This window comes from Perognathus longimembris, chromosome 25 (genome assembly GCF_023159225.1).
Source record: "Perognathus longimembris pacificus isolate PPM17 chromosome 25, ASM2315922v1, whole genome shotgun sequence".
NCBI lineage: Eukaryota > Metazoa > Chordata > Mammalia > Rodentia > Heteromyidae > Perognathus > Perognathus longimembris.
This window is the reverse complement of record NC_063185.1, coordinates 4275903-4292795: the sequence shown is the minus strand read 5'-3', so window position 1 is coordinate 4292795 and position 16893 is coordinate 4275903. Positions and strand designations below refer to the sequence as shown.

At 40.5% G+C, this 16893-nt stretch overlaps 1 protein-coding gene across 6 annotated transcripts in view; it reads left to right on the top strand.

Annotated features, from left to right (window-relative positions):
• The window catches only part of Uimc1 (ubiquitin interaction motif containing 1), an 86897-nt gene that overhangs the window by 69270 nt on the left and 734 nt on the right, over positions 1–16893 (top strand). For all 6 annotated transcript variants that reach the window (XM_048333928.1, XM_048333927.1, XM_048333926.1 and 3 more), the window contains 4 exons: positions 10368–10446; positions 13283–13454; positions 15570–15633; positions 16669–16711. In XM_048333928.1, the coding sequence (XP_048189885.1) occupies positions 10368–10446; positions 13283–13454; positions 15570–15633; positions 16669–16711 (358 nt within the window). The remainder of the gene's footprint in view (positions 1–10367; positions 10447–13282; positions 13455–15569; positions 15634–16668; positions 16712–16893) is intronic.

Below are 16893 nucleotides of genomic sequence, written 5' to 3'. Positions count from 1 at the left end.
TTTTGCTCTTCCTATCTTGTTCCTTTTATCATTGACCACTTTTACTTCAGCTACCCTAATTGTGCCTTGATGTTGAAGAGCTAGGCTCTCAGGCTTGCTCTCCCTTCCTCCCCCTCCCTTTCATCCCCTCATTCACCAACCCCCCATCTGTCTCTCCTAGAGTTTGAACTCAGAGCCTTCTGCTTGTAGGTACTCTACCATTTGAGCCATGCCCCAGTGCCGCTGTAGACCCTAATCCTCCTGTGTAGCTGTGATGACAGGCATGTATTATTGAGCCCAGCTGTTTATTGGAATTTTTTTTTGCCAGTCCTGGGGCTTGAACTCAGGGCTTTAGCACTATCCCTGGCTTCTTTTGCCAGGATAGCACTGTACCTCTTGAGCCACAGTGCCACTTTGGTTTTTTCTGTTTATGTGGTGCTGAGGAATCAAACCCAGGGCTTCATGCATACTAGGCAAGCACTCTATCGCTAAGCCACATTCCCAGCCCCTGCATGTTGTTTTATGTACTACTGTCATCTGTTGTATTTTCAGAATAGTCTTGGCAATGCATTTATTAGTAAAATTCAGACAAGTTCAGAGTTTTTCCTCCATATGGAACTCCTTTAGCATTATCTAAATTTAGGCTCTGGTGACAGTATATGATTTGATTTGACTTGATTATCATTAATGATTCTTTAGATAAAGACCTCTTGTGGATTTTTTTCTAGGTCCTTATGTATTTGCCACCTGACTTTCATGCCACTTTCTTTTAAAGACAGTTGGCAGTTGATTATCTTGCAAAAGGACTTTGTTGTATCTTTGGTACTTTTTTAAAAAATTCAGTACTGAGAATCGAACTCAAGGCCTTGCTAGATAAGCACTCTGCCACTGAACTACCCAGTGTCCCCTATTAGAATTTTTTTTTTGGTCCCTAAGCTTTTCCACTCAAGGTTAGCACTCTACTACTTGCACCACAGTTCCACTTCCAGCTTTTTTAGTGTTTAATTGAGGATGATAGTCTCACAGACTTTATGCTTTGGCTGGCTTTGAGCCTCAATCTTCAGATCTTAGCCTCCTAAGTAGCTAGAATTATAGGTGTGAGTCACAAGTACTCTACTTGAAATCATTATTTATTTTGAGTATTAACTTCTTGTTATATGTCTAGTTTACAAATATTTTCTTGCATTTTGCAGGCTCTTTTTTTTATTTTTTATTTATTTTTTTTTGCCAGTCCAGGGGCTTGGACTCAAGGCCTGAGCACTGTCCCTGGCTTCTTTTTGCTCAAGGCTAGCACTCTGCCACTTGAGCCACAGGGCCACTTCCGGCGGCTTTCTGTATATGTGGTGCTGGGGAATTGAACCCAGGGCTTCATGTATGTGAGGCAAGCACTCTTGCCACTAGGCCGTATTCCCAGCCGCAGGCTATCTTCTTATTCTTACTGTTTTCTGGGCAGAAACTTTTCAGTTTAATGGAATTTCATTTCTTGGTTTGTTTCCACTGCTTTTAGGATCTTGACCAAAAAATCATTGCACCTTCCACTGTCCTAAATTTGTTTTGTTTCAGTACTTTCATTGAGTTCTATTATTAATGCTCTTATGTTTGTCTTTTTTTTTTCTTTCCTCCCAGTAGTGGTGTTTAGACCCTTTTTCAACCTTATTTTTTGGATGTGCCTTATTACATTTTTGCTCAGGTCCAGCCTCAGACTACAGTCCTACCTATGACCTCCAGCGTAGCTGGGATCATAGGTGCAAGCCACCACTCCTGGCTTGTTAGTTGAAATGCATTCCAAATTTTGTCTTGATTGGCCTTTAACCATAATTCTTCCTATCTCTCCATCTCTCAGATTACTGGGACTACAGGTATGAGCCACCATGCATGGCCTTAATTTTTTTTTTTTTGTGGTACTAGAATTTTGAACTCAGAGCCTTGTGCTTTTTAGGTAAACACTCTATCACTTGATCATGTCCTCAGTTCTACATATAAGTCTTTTTTTTTTTTTGCTCAAGGCTAGCACTCTGCCACTTGAGCCACAGCGCCACTTCTGGCCATTTTCTATGTATGTGGTGCTGGGGAATCGAACCCAGGACTTCATGTACACGAGGCGAGCACTCTTGCCACTAGGCCACATTCCCAGCCCCTACATTTAAGTCTTGAATCCATTTTGACTTGAGTTTTGTAACTGGTGAGAGATTGGGGCAGTATATATCTTTTACATAATGCTTCTTTCACTTAACATATGGTTTTGAGATCTACCCATGCTATTTATTGTATGTGGTAATAGTTTTTTCTTGGCTAGAGATGAGTTCAGTAATATAGTACTTGCCTAGCATGCATACTTCCAAAAATAAAAATATAAATAAATAAATAAAATGTGTGTGCAGTTCCTTATATGAATATCCTAGTTCCTTTATTCTTTTTCTATCTGTTAGATTTTTCTGTTAGGAAGAAAGCTGCTATGACCATTCCCGTGCCAGTTGTATGGTGCCCATATATCTCTTAGGTAGTTATCTAGGAATGTAATTGCTAGGTTAGAAGACATGCCAGGCTTTTTTCATGAGTGACTGTACCATTTACATCTTGCAAAGCAGTATGAGAGCTTTCTAGTTGCTCAACGTTCGTTCTTTGGGTTTCTATTCCACTAGTGCTTAGCCAGTCAGGTAGGTACATGGTCATATAAATTTGCATTTCTCTGATGACTAATGACATTTAATACTATTTTCCACATGACTGTTGAGTTATTTGTGTATCTATTTGGAGTGTTAGTTCAAATGTTTTGTCATTTAAAAAATTGGATTGTTAAGGGCTGGGAATATGGCCTAGTGGTAAAGTGCTTGCTTCATATACATGAAGCCCTGGGTTCGATTAGAAAAAGCCAGAAGTGGCCTTGTGGCTCAAGTGGTAGAGTGCTAGCCTTGAGCAAAAGAAGTCAGAAATGGTGCTCAGACCTTGGGTTCAAGCCACAGGACTGGCCAAAAAAACAAAACAAAACAAATTGGATTGTTTGACTTTTATTATTGAGATAGAGGTTGCTTCCATGTACTGAATACCAGATGTTGTCATATATGTGTGTGTGTGTATGTGTATTTTTTATATATGTTGTACTAATATTTTCTTGAATACTGTGGTTTTCCTTTATAATGTCTCTATGAGCTGAAGTTTTAAGATATCTTAGTGTTTTGTTTTGTTTAGATTAATGGTGTTTTGTTTTTTTGTGCCAGACCTGGGGCTTGAACTCAGGGCTTGGCCACTGTTCCTGCCTGGGCTAGCTTTTAATCACAGTCCTCAGATCTCAGCCTCCTAAATAGCTAGGATTACAGTCATGAGCTACCAGTGCATGGTTTATTTTATTATCTTTAAGTAGTTGTACAAAGGTATTATCATTCAACAAGTCAGTTTGTAAGTACATTGCATCATGATTGATGTCATATTATCATTCAACAAGTCAGTTTGTAAGTACATTGCATCATGATTGATGTCATCGGTTTCATTGTTCTCCCCTTTCCCTCCCAACTCCTTCCTTCCTTCCTTCTTTCTCCCTCCCTCCCTCCCCTCTCTCTCCCTCCCTCCCTTCCTTCTTCCCTTCCTTCCTCCCTTCCTTTTTTCCTTCCTTTCATGCCCATCCTGGCGCTTGAACGTAGGGCCTGTGTACTGTCCCTGAGCTTCATTTTGCTCAAGGCTAGTGCACTACCACTTCAGCCACAGCTCCACTTGCAGCTTTTTTGGTAGTTTAGTGGAGATAAGAGTCTCACTGACTTAGCTGCCTTGGGCTGGCCTCAAACTGTGATCTTCAGTCTCAGCCTCCTGAATAGCTAGGATTACAGGCGTGAGCCACCAGTGCCTGGCATCCCTCAGTTTTCTTAATTTCATAGGATATGTATTGAATATTATGACTACATTCTCCTCGCCTTTGCTCTACTATTTGTATTTCCTCCTTCCATTGATATCTTCCCTGCACCTTTAAAGTGGCAGTTTCCTGGTCTTCATTTTGTTGGACTGTGAGTTTTTTTGCTGGTCAATTGGGGGTAAAAGATTCTCATGGATTTATCTTCTTGGCTGGCTTCAAGCCACAATGCTCAGGTCTCAGCCTCTTGAGTAGCTAGGATTATAAAACATCAGCCACTGGCTCTGGCTTCTGCTAGTTTTTTTTGTTTTTTTGTTTTTTTTTCCTGTTCTTGGGCCTTGAATTCTGGGCCTGGGTGCTGTCCCTGAGCTCCTTTTGCTCATTGCTACACCACTTCACCACTTGGGTCACCACACCACTTCCAGCTTTTCCTGTGATTAATTGGAGATAAGCATCTCACAGGTTTTATTGCTCAGGCTGGCTTTGAACCTTGGTCCTCAGATCTCAGCTTCCTGAGTAGGTAGATTATAGGTGTGAGCCATCAGTGCCTGGCTATATATATATATATATATATATATATATATATATATATATATATATATATATATATATATATATATATATATCTTTTTTTTTTTTTTTGGCCAGTCCTGGGCCTTGGACTCAGGGCCTGAGCACTGTCCCTGGCTTCCTTTTGCTCAAGGCTAGTACTCTGCCACTTGAGCCACAGCACCACTTCTGGCCATTTTTTGTATACGTGGTGCTGGGGAATTGAACCCAGGGCCTCATGTATACGAGGCAAGCTCTCTTGCCACTAGGCCATATCCCCAGCCCTATATATCTTTTTTTTAAAAACAAAATTCTTCAAACTATGAGGTACTGAATAATTTAGTAGTCTCAGAAAAAATCACTTACCTAATTCATACTAGTACTTATATATTACATTTATAGCTCAATCATTTTCTTTAGCAGCTGTAATTTTTATTTAAGCAATTTGACAGTATATCTAGAATTTTAAAATAATTTGTATCCTCTGACCCTTGAATTATTGTTTGGAGCTTGATTCTGAGGCAGTTATCTGAATTTAGATGGGACTATGGGGGAGGAGGTAAGATGTTTTGTCAAAGCATTATTTATCATAATGAAAAATTTAAGCAACCGGTACTCAAAAGCAGGGTAAAATACTATGCAAGAATAAAAGATAAATACCGAAATGTTAGCCATAATTTAGGTGAAAGGAGGTTGGATTTGGAGTGCTTATTTCTTTTTCATATCTTTATTTTTTAAATGAACATGTACCATTTTTATAATTCAAAAATTATTTACATATTGAGATACTCTAATAAAATAATGTATCTAGGTGATGAACAAAGCTAGTATGGATAGATCAGTATCTGATTCTACTGATCCATCTTTTTTTTTTTGGCCAGTCCTGGGCTTTGGACTCAGGGCCTGAGCACCTTCCCAGGCTTCTTCCCGCTCAAGGCTAGCACTCTGCCACCTGAGCCACAGCGCCCCTTCTGGCCGTTTTCCATATATATGGTGCTGGGGAATGGAACCAAGAGCTTCATGTGTAGGAGGCAAGCACTCTTGCCACTAGGCCATATTCCCAGCCCACTCTACTGATCCATCTTAAAAATCATAAAAAGAAAGATAATCAAGTCAGGCCATGGTGGTTCACATCTGTAAATCCTACCTACTTAGGAAGCTGAGATCTGGAGGGTCATAGTTTGGAGCCAGGATGGAAAATAAACAACAAAGAGCTGGGTTAGAGGCATTGCTTAAGTAGTAGAGCACCGGCCAAGTAAAGCAGCTCAGCTACTAGCAAAAAGGAAAAAAGAAGAGAAAGGGAAGGAGGGAAAAGAAAGACAATCAGTTATGATATACCTTCTAATCTGATGCTATATGAAATATGCAGTACCATCTATAATGCACTTTTTTATTCTTTTTTTTTGTCAGTTCTGTGGCTTGAGCTCAGGACTTGGATACTGTCCCTGAGCTTTTGTGCTCAAGGCTAGTGCTTTTCCACTTTGAGCCACAGCAGCATTTCTACCTTTTTGGTAGTTAATTGGAGAAAAGAGTCTCTTGGACTTTCCTGGCAGGCTGCAATTGTCAGATCTTAGCCTCCTGAGTAGCTAGGATTACAGGTGGGAGCCACCAATGCCCAGCTATAATGCACTCATGAGACAAGTTTTGCTTTCTTTTGCTAATCCTGGGGCTTGGACTGAGGGCCTAAGCACTGTCCCTGGCTGTCCCTGGCTTCTTTTGCTCAAGGCTAGCACTCTACCACTTAAGCCACAATGCCACTTCCAGCTTTTCTGTTTATGTGGTGCTGAGGAATCAATCCCAGGGCTTTGTGCATGCTAGGCAAGCCCTCTACCGCTAAGCCACATTCTCAGCCTGTTTTGCTTTTTTTGAAAACTAAGCTGAATCTCATCAAACCTCAAATAGAATTAACAGTTTCCAGAAATTACTCAAGAACAGGGAAACATGTTAAAGCTAGAAAAGGGTAAGATCTGAAAATTATAGAAAGGAATTTTCTGAAAAGAAAAATCTCTTTAACAAAGCATAATAGAAAAAGGGGAGGGTAATAACTGAGAAATTAAAAGATACATAAGAGAGACATTAACCAAAAATAATGTGTAAACCTAGTTTGGATCCTGATTTGAGCAAACCTAATTTGGATCCTGGTTTCATTTTCTAAAAACCAGAAGAAGTATCTGGGTGTCAGTGGCTCATGTCTAAGTCTAGCTACTTAAAATCTGTCGATCTCTGTTCGAAGCCAGCCCAGGCAGGAAAGTCCCCAAGACTTATCTTCAATTAAACACTCCAAAGCTGCAAGTGGAGGTATGGCCCAAGTGTTAGAGTACCATTCTTGAGTGAAAAAGCTAAGGGACAGCACGGAGGCCCTGAGTTCAAGCCCCTGTGCCAGTATAAAAAAGAAAAAGAAAAAGAAGAAAGGAGGTTGATGACTAGTATTAACAATAGTATATAATGACAAAAAAATAGTCGATCTGTTTTGTAAAAGTCCCTACCTTTTAGATATGAACACTGCAATATTTATACATGAAACAAAATGTCTAAACGTGCTTCAAAATGATCTGTTGGGGTAGGGGATGAGAGATAGGATAGTACGTAAAAATATAAACAAGACATGAAAAGTAAGTGAGGAAGAAAAAAACAACACATTGAACTGTTTAAAAGAAGCCTACATTGGACTGAATCATAGGTGAATTTCTCTCTAAGTCCTTAAAATTTTCTTGAGTTCAATCTCCAGTGCTGGCACACAAAACAAAACAATCTAGTGGTTCTTGACCCTTTACTTCTATTTCCCAAATAAGAATAGTGTGTTTGTAGGAACTTCATTTGTATGAACCCTTAGATGTGAGCACTGCTAAGCATATCACACACAAACACACACACACAAGCATATCATACACACACAACACACACACGTGCACGCGTGTATGTGTGTGTGTGTGTGTATGTACTGGTCCCGGGGTTTGAACTCAGGGCCTGGTGCTGTCCCTTAACTTTTTTGCTCAAGGCTAGTGCTCTAGTACTTGAGCCACTGCTTTACTTCCATCTTCCTGGAGATGAGTCTCATAGCTTTTCCTGACTGGGCTGGTTTTGAATTGTGATCTTCAGATCTTTTGAATAGCTAGGTTTACAGGCATGAGTGCTAGCCATTGTATTATTCTTACTGTGCCATTTGTCCTCCCCCCTCCTCTTTTCCTTTTTCCTTCCTTTTCTTTCTTTCCTTCCTTTCTTTTTTTGGGGGAGGAGGAGGTACTTGTCTTGGGATTTAAACTCAGGGCCTAGGTGCTGTCACTGAGCTTTAGTGCTCAATACTGGCATTCTACCACTTGAGCCATAGCTCCACTTTTGGTTTTTTGGAGGTTATTTGTAGGTAAGAGTCTCATGGACTTCCTATCTAGATTGGCTTCAAACCATGATCTTCAGACTTCAGCCTCCTGAAGTAGCCAGGATTATAGATGTGAGTCACTAGCATCCACCTGTCTGGGCTTCTTTACAACAACTATTCAGTGTCTCCTATAACCCAGGAATTATGGGACAAGCTGAACATAGCATGGAATGGAAGGGAAGTCTGTGCTTTTGTGAGCTTACATTTTTTTGTGTGAGGGAAACAGATAAATAAACTTGATAAAAATGAGGCAAGAATAAGGGGTATAGGTTGACTGGAATAGAGAAGTGGAAAGGTCTCTTTTTTGAAAAAAGTTTATACATATATATATATATATATATATATATATATATATATTTGGGTTTTTTTTGCTGGCCCTTGAGATTGAACTCAGGGCTTGGGCACTGTCCTTGAGCTTCTTTTGCTTAAGACTAACACTCTATCCCTTGAGCCACAGCGTCACTTCTGTTTTGTTTTTTTCTGTTTATGTGGTACTGGGGAATCGAACCAAGGGCTTCGTGCATGCTAGGCAAGCACTGTACCACTAAGCCACATTCCCAACCATGGAAGGTTTTTTTTTAATTAAAAAAATGAGAGATTTTTGGAGATAATAATGAATAGAGTCATTTTAGGCAAAGAGAATAGATATGAAAGCAAGATTTTATATGTTTCTGAAGCTGCAGAGAGCCACAATAACTCCATTAGAGTAACAGAGCCAGAAGATCAGCAGTGGCCAAGTCAAGTGTGAAATTTTGCACTTCATTCTAAATACAATGAAAAGCCATGGAGAAGTACAAAATAAGCGAGAGATGCAATCTGACTCTGGCTACTCTGTGGAGAATAAGTCTGTAGAGAAATAGGAACCAAAGAGGCTGGAAATATGGCCTAGTGGCAGAGTGCTTGAAGCCCTGGGTTCAATTCCTCAGCACCATGTGTACAGAAAAAGCCATAAGTGGCACTGTGGCTCAAGTAGTAGAGTGCTAGCCTTGAGCAAAAAGAAGCCAGGGACAGTTCTCAGGCCCTGAGTTCAAGCCCCAGGCAACAACAACAAAAAAAGAAAGAAAGAAAGAAAGAAAGAAAGAAGAACCAAAATTGTGACTGAGGAGGAAGATCTTGAACTATTCCTGGCAAGATGTAATGTTGGCTTGGATTGTAGAGGTAGTTGTGAGATAAAGTTGCCAGACTTGAGAACAGTTTCAAGGTTGAATCTTCCGGGCTCATGAATATGAAGGAAGAGAAGAATGGTGAGATCAAGGTTTGACTCCAGCACTGGAATAACGATGATTTCATTTTTTGAAACATTGGGGCAGGATCAGATTTGGAGGAGAAAACTAAGAGTTTGGTGTCACACATCACTTAGGGTGCTAGAGAATGACAAATAGGGATGCAGAGTAGATAGTAGGAGACTAAAGTTATGAATAACCAAGTGAGAATGAGGGCAGCATACTTGTATGTTTATAGAAATTATCTAAAAAAGAGAGAAAAAGTAATCATTCAGAAGAGATGATGGCAGGAAGGTGATTGTTAATTAAGAGAGGTACTAGTAGCCAGGGTCATATGGAAATGTTAGTATGTCAGCCCTATGAACAATTCATCTCATGTAATAGGAAGACAGGTAGAATAGGTGGTTATAAATGGAGGTAGATTAATAGTTTTAGTAGTAGAATAATGTAGAAGTTCTACTGGTGCTCTTCCTTCATCAAAATGTGATGCTCCTGGAAATAGGGAAGAGGTGTCCTAATGTAGTAGAAGAGACTAGTTGTATAACTGTTAGGAGGAGCAATTATAAGTGAAACATATTGCAGAGTTTTGTAAATATAAGACCTTATGTAGGTACTGAAATAGAATTGTCATTACTGTGTTTCATGGAGTACCTCATTGGGCCATGAGTCATACCAGACCAAATTTTGGGGAATTTACTTCCAGCCGGGTACTGATGGCTACTCAGGAGGCTGAGATCTTTCCTCCAACCAAACAGCCAGAAGTGGAGCTATGGCTTAAGTGGTAGAGTGCCAGCCCTGAGCAAAATAAGCTCAAGGACAGCACCCAGGCAACTGAGTTTTAGCTCCAATACACACACACACACACACACACACACACACACACACACACACACTCTCTCTCTCTCTCTCTCTCTCTCTCTCTCTCTCTCTCTCTCTCTCTCTCTCTCTCTCTCTCTCATGATTTATTCAAGCTGGTATAGTGCATTAAAACCTTTCATGGAGTGAATGAGGGCTTTAGATCTCATTGTTTAGCAGAAAGGCAAATGTCTTGTGGCTGGCAGTTTTGGTACACACAATGCAGGTGTTGTCTTCAGTATGAGAAAAGTTGACACATCAAAGACCATGACTTTCTTCCCCACTGGGTGTCTTTTTTTTGGGGGGGGGGGCATGGGCCCAGGGCCCAAGCACTGTCCCTGGCTTCTTTTTGCTCAAGGCTACCACTCTACCTCTTGAGCCACAATGCCACTTCTGGCCTTTTCTGTTTATGTGGTGCTGAGGAATCGGACCCAGGCCTTTGTGCATGCTAGGCAAGCACTCTACCGCTAAGCCACATTCCCAGCCCCACATCTTGTCTTTTATATTCAGTATCTACTGCCAGCTAACAATGTTTTATTTTCAGTGTTGACTCGCAGACAAAAAGAAGCCAGAAAGAAGAGTAGCAGTGGGACAGCCATGCAGACTTCTCTAGATAATGACAAGTAAGTGTTGTGTTGCAGTCACAGGCTTCTTATTCAGCAGAGCATGGGATTGCACTGAACAGAGACTGTTTTCTCTCACCCTGTCTTTCTCTAGCCTGAGGACCACTTCATTGTCAGGATGCCTGAGCTTCCTGTGCTTAGTTCCAGCCTTACATCAGTGTATCTCTTTCCTAACATCCACTCCACTTCCATATTCCTCTTAGATTTCTGTTTCCTTTAAGATTCTGCTCCAAGGGAGTGAACAGATGCTCACTGCTGTCATAACACAGAGGTTGAATTGTGGGTTGGAGTATGACTCAAATAGTAGAGCACAAAGTCCTGGGTTTAAACCCCAAGACTGCTTCCACCACATCCCACTCCTCAAATAAGAAGTTGAGTTGTAAGCCGGGTGCTGGTGGCTCATGCCTGTAATCCTAGCCACTCATGAGGCTGAGATCTGAGGATTGCGGTTCAAAGCCAGCTCGAGCAAGAATGTCCATGAGACTCTTATCTCCAGTGAACCACCAGAAAACCAGAAGTGGTGTTGTGGCTCAAGAGGTAGAGCACTAGCCTTGAGCTGAAGAGCTCAGGGACACATTCAAATCCATTTCTTCTAGCTTTTTGAAAGAATAGTACATTATCTACTAGAGTCATTCTACTTGATAATAGGACACTAGAATTTCTGTTTCTACTTATAACTTTATACTAACTGATCAACCTGTCTTCAACCTCAGCAACCACTATTCTAATCTCAACTTTAAAAAAAAATATGGGGGGCTGGGAATGCAGCTTAGCAGTATGAGTGCTTGCCTAGCATACATGAAGCTCTGGGTTCGACTCCTCAGCACCACATAAACAGAAAAAGCCAGAAATGGCACTGTGGCTCAAGAGGTAGAGTGCTAGCCTTGAGCAAAAAGAAACCAGGGACAGTACTCAGGTCCTGAGTTCAAGCCCCAGGACTGGCATGCATAAACAAACAAATAAATAAATTTGGGTGGGGGGGTGTTTCATTAGGGTTTAAACTTAGGACCTCATGCTTTACTAGGCAGGTATTCTACCACTTAAGCCCTCCAGCCCTTTTTACTTTTCCATTTTTTGGTTAATGTGAATGGTGCTGTAGTAAATTTAAGAATGCAGATATCTCTTGACATTCTGACTTAATTTCCTTTGGAAACTACCTGGAAATAAGATATTGGGTTATATGGTAGTTCTATTTCTGTACTATTTTGAATAACTCCTCTATCTTTTCCCATAATGGTTGAACTAATCTACATTTGCAACTGTGGATATGGGAATTTCTTTTTCTCCTCATTCTTTGAAGCACTTGTTTTATGTTCCTTTTTTTTTTTTTTTTTTGTCAGTGTGGGCTTGAGCTCAGGGCCTGGGAGCTCTTTCACTCAAGGCTAGCACTCTACCACTTTGAGCTACAGGTCTACTTTCTACTTTTTAAAAATATTATTTTGACAATACCTCATTGTATGTATGTATGTATGTATGTATGTATGTATGTATGTATGTATGTATGTATCAGTCAGTCAGTTGTGGGGCTTGAACTCAGGGCCTGGGTGCTGTCCCTGAGCTCTTGCTCAATGCTAGCACACTACTACTTTGAGCCACAACTCCAGTTGCATCCAGTTTTCTGGTGGTTAATTGGAGATAAGAATCTCATGGACTTTCCTGTCCAGGTTGGCTTTGCACCATTATCCTCAGATCTCAGCCTCCTGAGTAGCTAGGATTACAGGCATTAGCCACAGGCACCCAGGGGCAAAGCCTACTGGAATATACAGGTCCTATTCCTTCCATTCCTTCCATGATGCTGTATCTCTCACGTATGTGGAATTAACAAATGCTTTTTGCATTAATTGGTAAACTTTGAAAAGTATACTAGTCTAGCTCTCTCATAAGGAAGCAGGATTTTGCTTGAGAGGCTTATTTCTCTTATTTTAATGACCTCTAGAGAAATTCCTCCTTAGAGATAATCTCTTGTTTTAGTTACTGAATAGTAATGGCTAGAAAGAGAAGTCTGAGACAGCATGCTTCTTAGCTTCTTAAAGCTAAGAAGATGATCTTAAGAATCAGGTGTAAGAGGCATCTGATAATTACTAGCTGTAAGACTTTGGGGAGAATAGTTTTTTCCTATATGGCTGAAAAATTGAGAAGTTATATTTAAAGGGCCTTCTACAGGAACTGACCACAGAGGAAATAATTAGTGTTCGTTTGTTTTCTCTTTTCCCCAACATTTCCATTTTCACTAATACCCAGTAAACTTTACTTCAAGGACCCTTTCCCCAAACTATGTGATATAAAAAGATAAAAATTACTATGTGTATGAAATTATGCAAAAGCCTGTAGCAGAGCTACATGTTTTAGTAACTTCTTAGATGATGTTGCAGGTTGTAGAATTAAGGGAGTTAGCATCTAGACAGACTTGATTTACTAATCAGACAAGTTCATCCACCAAGGTAAAAATGTCATTTTGATTTAATGCTTTTGGTGCTCCCTTTTCTGTCTAAATTTTAACTTCTCCTTGAAAAACCGATTACACTTAATTTCAGAAGAGTTTGACAGAATATTTTATGTGTGAGGAGCAATCAGCATTGTTTGAGATAGTTAGAAGAGCTGATTTCATTACCATCCCACTGCTGCAGCAGCAGGGTACAGAGAAACAGCCAGGGAAAACTGCTAATCACTCAGTCCTTTTGATTGGCATCGGGTTAGTTTTATTGGCGATCCCGCTGAGCAAATCTGCACTGGTTGGCATGTCTCTCCTGTAGAATAACTTTGAGATACATGCAGGAGCCCAGAGGCAGAAGCAAATCTTAAAACTCTCTTTTCTCCCTCGCTTCTGATTGGCCAGGAATGAGAAGTGTTATGTCTGCCAATCCCTGGTCCCATTCAAAGAGTATCAAAGTCATGTAGACTCCTGTCTCCAGCTTGCAATGGGCGACCAAAGAGATCGGTCTGAAAAGAGTGCTAGAGCACATTCACCTGTGGAGGGGAAGCAGCAGCCGCAGCTGAGGAACCCAAAGGTATGCTATGCATGGGGCATTCAGCGAAGGCCACTAGACTGACCTGCTTCAGTTTTAAGCAGCTGCAGTTCTGTTCTGGTTTGTTTCCTACCTTTCCTTCCCTCTCCCCTTCCTTCCTGTTTGTCTTCATATTGGACAGAATTGTATGTCTTTTGAATTTTTACTTTTTAAAAATTATATTTTGGGGATGGGAATATGGCCTAGTGGTAAAGTGCTTGTCTTATATACATGAAGCCCTGGGTTCAATTCCTCAGCACCACATATATAGAAAAAGCCAGAAGTGGCACTGTGGCTCAAGTGGCAGAGCCTTGAGCAAAAAGAAGCCAGGGACAGTGCTCAGGCCCTGAGTTCAAGCCCCAGGACTGGTAAAAACAAAACCAAACAAAAATTATATTTTATTTTAAAAGCAATACATGCTTATTGCAGAAAATAATGGAAAGCCTGAAACATTATGAAGAATCAGAGGAAATGATCACCCATAATTTAGCTGCCACTCAGTGACAACTTTTAATATTTCTCCTGTTCTCTTTCAGTTTTCTTTTCTTTGCAACTTTAGTGTGATTCTATCTGACTCTCCTATGTACACACACACACACACACACACACACACACACACACACACAGTTGCTATACAATAAAAGTGTAGTATAATTTTCTGTCCTGAACATAAAAGACTTACTGTGAAGTACAAACATCTTTTTTAGTTTATTTTTAGACTTTAAAAATATTAATCTTTAGGGGCTGGTAATGTGACTTAGCGGTAGATTGCTTGCCTTGCATTCATGAAGCCCTGGGTTCGATTCCTCAGCACCACATAAACAGAAAAAGCCAGAAGTGGCACTGTGGCTCAAGAGGTAGTATGCTAGCCTTGAGCAAAAAGAAGCCTGGGACAGTGTTGAGGCCCTGAATCTAAGCCCCAGGACTGCCCCCTCCCAAAAGAAAGTTAATTTTTAGACTTTTAACATATTGATTTTAGATTTTTAAAAATGTTATTTTTGCCGGGCACTGATCGCCTCATACCTGTAATCTTAGCTGCTTAGGAGGCTGAGAATCACAGTTTGAAGCCAGCCTGGGCAGGAATGCCTGTGAGACTTATCTCTGATTAATTACCTGAAAACCAGAAGTGGCATCATGACTCAAAGTAGTAGCACCCTAGCCTTGAGCAAAAGAAACCAGAGACAGGCCTGGAGTTAAAGCCCCCTGGACAAAAAACTTGTTTTCAGACTTTAAAATATGTTAACATTTGTATCCTGTAGATGGTCACTTAACCATTGTCACATTATTGGACATTTATGTTTCTCTAATCCTTCAGCATTGTAAGACTGTTTAAAACATTAATATGTCTTGTACCAGCAATTATTTCCTTAGAATTGACTGCCTATAGTTTAACTATTTGGCTGATGGCTATGAACATTTTAAGTCTGGAAACACTGTCAAATGGCTTTCCAAAAAAGAGTTTGAATTTCTATCTCTACTTCTAGAAACGCATGATCAACTCTTGACTCCCTCGTGTGTCCAGCCCTAGGGATTACAGGGTCTGGGCCCTGTTCATTTGGAGGATAGAGGGGCTCTAGTCCTTATGATTAGAGAGAGGAAACGGCTAGTCTTGGTTTAGGGAGCAGAGATAAAGCAGCAGCTCTGTGTTCTAGGACTGCTGACTTAGCAGTCACTGCATACAGTAAGACAGGAAGGCCATTTCTGTCGATAAATGGAATGGTTTGGAAATGATCATTTGGAGTTAGGTTTATAGGTGAGTGCTTACTTATACCAAAGAGACAGTTTATTCATAGAAACCAACTTGAAACTGTTATTTTTTATCTTAATCTCCCCAAATCTATCATAGATCAGAAGCTACTATTCCTTGATATGATTTCATTGGACTGGCTTAGCTCGATGGTAGAATCCATCCTTGGATTCTATTGGCATATATATGTATTCTCTACACTACAGTTTGCTTTTTTCCCTTGTCTACCTTCATTTATTAGAAAGCAAAAGACTTCCTTAGATCTGTGCCACCACACCTCTTGTGGAATAAAAAGTGTGATCTGGGCTATAGCAGTTGTTTTTTAGAGCCTTCCATGAGGTAACCTTTTCATCTATTTATCTCTGTTATAGGAAAAAGGCCAAAATGAAGGCCGACTCCTCAGTCTTTTGGAACAGTCTGAGCACAAGACTGCAGGTGAGGACTATTTGTTGGGGATATGTGAATGTACTTTTGTATAGATTAGCCATCTTTGGGGACTCAATGTAGGTCATCTCTTCCTGAAGAAGATAGAAGATGGGGAAATACCTTGTGTTATTCACCATATTTTTCACTTCAGGCTTTATAAAGTATAGGATCAGGGCTGCCTATTGAAGTGGGAAAAATATCTCTAAATCACTGGGAAATAAACCCTAGGTGAACCTGTGAATCCTTGCAGGGGTGAGGTACCTCAGGCCTTCAGGCCATATAAGGCCCATGAAATCATTTGGTGCATGAAGGAACAAATATGCTACTCATTGCCATCTGCCTGTGTTGATAATTTTATATGATCTATGAGTGAAATTGTAAATATCCAAATGGTCCTTGGCAGAAAAAGGTGCCCCATCCACATCCCAGGAAGGAGCAGGCATACAGAGATTACTGCCTCCTCCTGATGTTCAGTGATTCACTTGCGCTCCTGAGAGTTGGTCAAGACCATATACCATATAGATTGCAAGGGTGTATTCAGTAAAGCCCTCAACATATTCCATTGCATAGGTAAGCTCTCCATAGATGCCAGCTGCTATTGCTATTTCAGTACATGCAAATGGAAGAGGCGCTCTCTCTGGAGCCTAGTGAGCTTTTTTTTTTTTTTTTTTAACCATCTCATTCTACTAGATCATTTCCACCAAGTAGATCTGGGTGCTTTTTGATGACTACTAACAGCCTCTCTAAGCCCACATCCTGCTGACTCTAGATCATGGTGTTGTATAATCCCTGCGGGTGGCAGATTTCTTCTGGCAATTCCTTGGTGTTCAAGTCCAGATTTGAAGCAGCTTTGTTCAGAAGTGGCTCATTCAGAAGACTTCAGTTTGGCTTTTCTGTAACCTAGCCTGTTGGATGCTAATGCTCACATCCCATTGATCTGAGGATCAGGGCTCTTAGCTCCGTGCATAGGACTGATGAAAAGCAATGTCAATCAGTGAGAAATGGTATGATTACCAACATTATTACTCTTCTCTCCTGACACAGATGCAGAGATGAATACCAAGTCTTCAGAAACAGGAACCTTCAGGTGAGTTGGGACATGCACTAAAATACAGCTGTCAGCATTTCTGAAAAGTAAGGCCTGATCCTGGTTCTGTATTAGAACAATACTTTAAAAAAAACAAATAGTTAAAATAGAAATACAGCAGCACTAATGTGGCCTCTCTCCTCTTTAAGTCTAGTATATCTAGGTTAAATGGGATGGGTAAC